This window comes from Orycteropus afer, unplaced genomic scaffold (assembly GCF_000298275.1).
Source record: "Orycteropus afer afer isolate SDZICR_OR568_19922 unplaced genomic scaffold, OryAfe1.0 scaffold00449, whole genome shotgun sequence".
In the NCBI taxonomy this organism is placed as follows: Eukaryota; Metazoa; Chordata; class Mammalia; order Tubulidentata; family Orycteropodidae; genus Orycteropus; species Orycteropus afer.
In genome coordinates this window covers 1,517,286-1,520,589 of record NW_006922036.1, presented here as the reverse complement: position 1 = coordinate 1,520,589, position 3,304 = coordinate 1,517,286, and the positions used below count along the sequence as shown (strand labels likewise).

Here is a 3,304-nt window from a genome sequence, read left to right as displayed (position 1 = left end):
GCCATCTTGCCGGAATTCCGCTGTGATTTATTTTTAATTTTGTTACTTGGATAACCCTAGCAGTTGAGTCATTACAAGCACAAGTGATTCAAAAATACAAATAGTAATATTACTTTATGTGCTTGATGTCATTTTGTCTTTGCACCCACTCTCTGAGAAAGGTTTTTTCATCCCTGTGTTGCAGAGTAGAAGATTGAGATGGAGAGAGGTTAGTTAAATAACTCACCAAAAGCCATGAAGCTAGTAAGTGGCAGAATTGGATCCAAACACAGGTCTGAGACTCACAACCAAGTAATCAATCATAATGAGTAAAGGAAACAGCCTTTGCTGAGACATTTAATCTGCCATTTCATTATCTTTTCTTTTCCTGTGAATTAGAGAAGGACCAATACAAATTGATTTTAGCTGAAGATCCATGTTCCCTAAGGTCACAGAAGGAGGGCAAGGGCAGTGCTGGGACCAAACTCAGGTATCCCAGCTCCTAGCATGATGTTCTCCTATTCAAAATGGCCTCCTTGTGGTTCTTAGGCTGTCCACCCCTACCCTGTGTGGACATTCAAAGTCACTACATTTATGAGAATGTTTAAAGAGCCAGGGAGAAAAGATTGCCACCATAATTTTCTTATTTTTCTCCTTTGACTTTAAACCCATCAAGATCTGGTAGCTTCAGCCAAAATTGCCATGCATAGGCCAAGGACCTCAGCTATGAGGTCAGAGCATTTTTCAGAACTATTGGAAGATTGAACAAGAAAGCATGAACTTGCCGCACATACAAAAAATGCTCACTAGAAACAGCTATTATTATAAGTGTAGTCCCTGGGTGGAGAAAATGGTTAACATGCTCAGCTGCTAACCCAAATATTGAAGATTCAAATCAACTCAGACGCTCTTCAGAAGAAAGGCCTGGTGTTCTGCTTCTTAGAAACCAACCATTAAAAACCCTATGGAGCACAGTTTCTTGAGATGAGGCAGCCTCTTGGTTGGGGTTCAATTTTTCCTCTGGCCTCAGCTTCTCCCCAGGAGTCCCTCCAACACTAGGCACCTTTTTCTTTTTTCTTTTTGAATAAGAAACAATTCAAGAGAGAAAATGTCTCCTAGTCAACATATTTTTAAAATCCCAAATTGATATAGGTAATTATTCCATGAAGAAAATGTGTCCTCTTCCAACTTAAATTGCCTTCTTTGTTAGAAAGAGGTATGTCAGTGAGAAAAGCCCACTTACTGTCAAGTTGACTCAATTCATGGCAATCCCATGTGTGTCAGACTAGAGCTGTTCCAAAGGTTTTCAATGCTGATTTTTCAGAAGTAGATCACTAGACCTTGCTTCCAAGGCACCACTGGGTGAATTTGAACCTCCAACCTTTTGGTTAACAACCATGCACATTAACCATTTGCACTGCTCTGGGACATTAATAAGAAAATAAGTACTAATTATTGGTGTCAACACATTTTAATATCTGAGAATATCTAGAAAGGAAGAACATGGCTGAGTCCCTCCTGAAGTTAGATTATGAATCATGTGCCCCCTGGTAGCCCTGAGGTTGGACTGTGGCATCACCCTGATCTGGACTAGCCCTGCTCCCTGGTTGTCATCTCACACTTGGAAATGGAACTTTGAACAAGGACAGGGTGATCTCACCATCTGGATCTGGGACTGAGGTCTGAGGTCTGAAGGCAGCTCAGCCTGGGGACCTTGTTCACAAAACCACATGGTCATGGAAACTAAGATGCCTCATTACACCCAAAGGAATCTCATTACCTGGTCCAGTCCTGCCTCTAGGTAAGTCATGTGTTATCAGGCCATTTTACTGATAACACATGTGTTATCAGGCCATTTATAGGCAGCTGAGTTCAAGTAAGCACAAATGACAGGCTTAGAGTCACCATACTTAAATAATAGAGGTTCTAGAACCCTGATCCCAATTCCAGGACAAGGTCCATCTGGCCTCCAGTTCCCCTGTGCTCACCACTTTCCTGCAGCCCAGCCCTGCTGCCCAGCACTGCTGAAGGCTGACCCAATTTCCCAAGTTGTGCCAGGCTGCCTACCCTGGAGTAGGGTAAGGCATCCCAGGATCATTTCTCCTCAGGTGAACACCACTCTGCCAGCCAGGATTCTGCTGCTGGGCTGGGGTCCTTATGCCTTCCTGTACCTGTATGCAGCCTCCACAGATGTGACCTCCATCTCCCCCAGACTGCAGATGGTATGGAAATATCCAACACCCTCTAGTTCCTTCTCTCTCTGTCTCATTCCACCTCTTCTTCTGGCTTATGTCTTCCAGGTCAGTCTTCCTTACTTTAAACAGTAATAGCACACAGAAAATTTGCTCCCCCCACCTCCCGCCACCTGCCCTGGGCCACCCCAGCTTGCTGGCTGACATTGCCTGGGCATCCTTTGAAATGACAGGAACAGACAGCCAGACAGCAAATACACATCCTTGGGGACCAGAGGCTGAAATTGGTGTCTGTGGCCAGCAAGGATGTGGGTTCCAGAAGCAGTCCATTTCCATGGGATCCCAGGAGCCAGGCCTTGCCTGCCCACTGGTAGGGACAGCTTTAAGGATGCAGAATCAAACAATGGACAGAGGACTGCGCTCTGCAGGGTAGAGAGGTTGGGTTCACTGGAGGGGCCAGGGATAGGAGAAGCTTTAAAGGACACTTTCTTGGACTTTTCTGCCACAACAGGTGCCTGCCCTCATTGCCAAAGCAGTGCCCATCATTAATGCCTGCCACTACGCCCTGGGGATAGAGGTGGTCCACAGGGGGATATGGCAGTGCCTCTCTTGGCAGAGGAGAGAGGGTCTGCCCAGCACACGGGACCAAACCCAATGAGCTCTCCATGATGCTACTCCAGCTGGGCCCACCCTGCTCATCCTGCCACCATGGACTGAGCCCCCGTCAAAAGGCTACAACAGGACTCCTGCTCCAGTTTCCCCACATCCCCGATGTCCTGTGGTGCCTGGCTCAGATGGATCCAAGTGTTCAAGTATTGGTTCTTGCCCACCACACAGAATCTTCTGGATCTTGGGAAAGCCATTCTGTCCTACTGAGCTTCCTGACCCCTTCATAAAGATTAATATATGCATTTTTCAGAGCTGTTGGAAGATTGAACAAGAAAGCATGAATACACCACACATATAAAAAATGCTCACTAGAAACAGCTATTATTATAAGTGTAGTCCCTGGGTGGAGAAAATGGTTAACATGCTCAGCTGCTAACCAAAATGTTGAAGGTTTGAATCCACTCAGAGGCTCTTCAGAAGAAAGGCCTGGTGACGTACAACAGAATGAAACACTGCCTGATCCT

General features: G+C 45.8%; 1 protein-coding gene across 1 annotated transcript in view; it reads left to right on the top strand.

Annotated features, from left to right (window-relative positions):
• The window catches only part of RGR (retinal G protein coupled receptor), a 16,088-nt gene extending 13,259 nt beyond the window's left edge, over positions 1-2,829 (top strand). Inside the window, exons 6-7 of the mRNA XM_007954235.1 lie at positions 2,088-2,201; positions 2,683-2,829. Coding sequence (XP_007952426.1) covers positions 2,088-2,201; positions 2,683-2,829 — 261 coding nt within the window. The remainder of the gene's footprint in view (positions 1-2,087; positions 2,202-2,682) is intronic.
• The last annotated feature ends 475 nt before the right edge of the window (positions 2,830-3,304 follow it).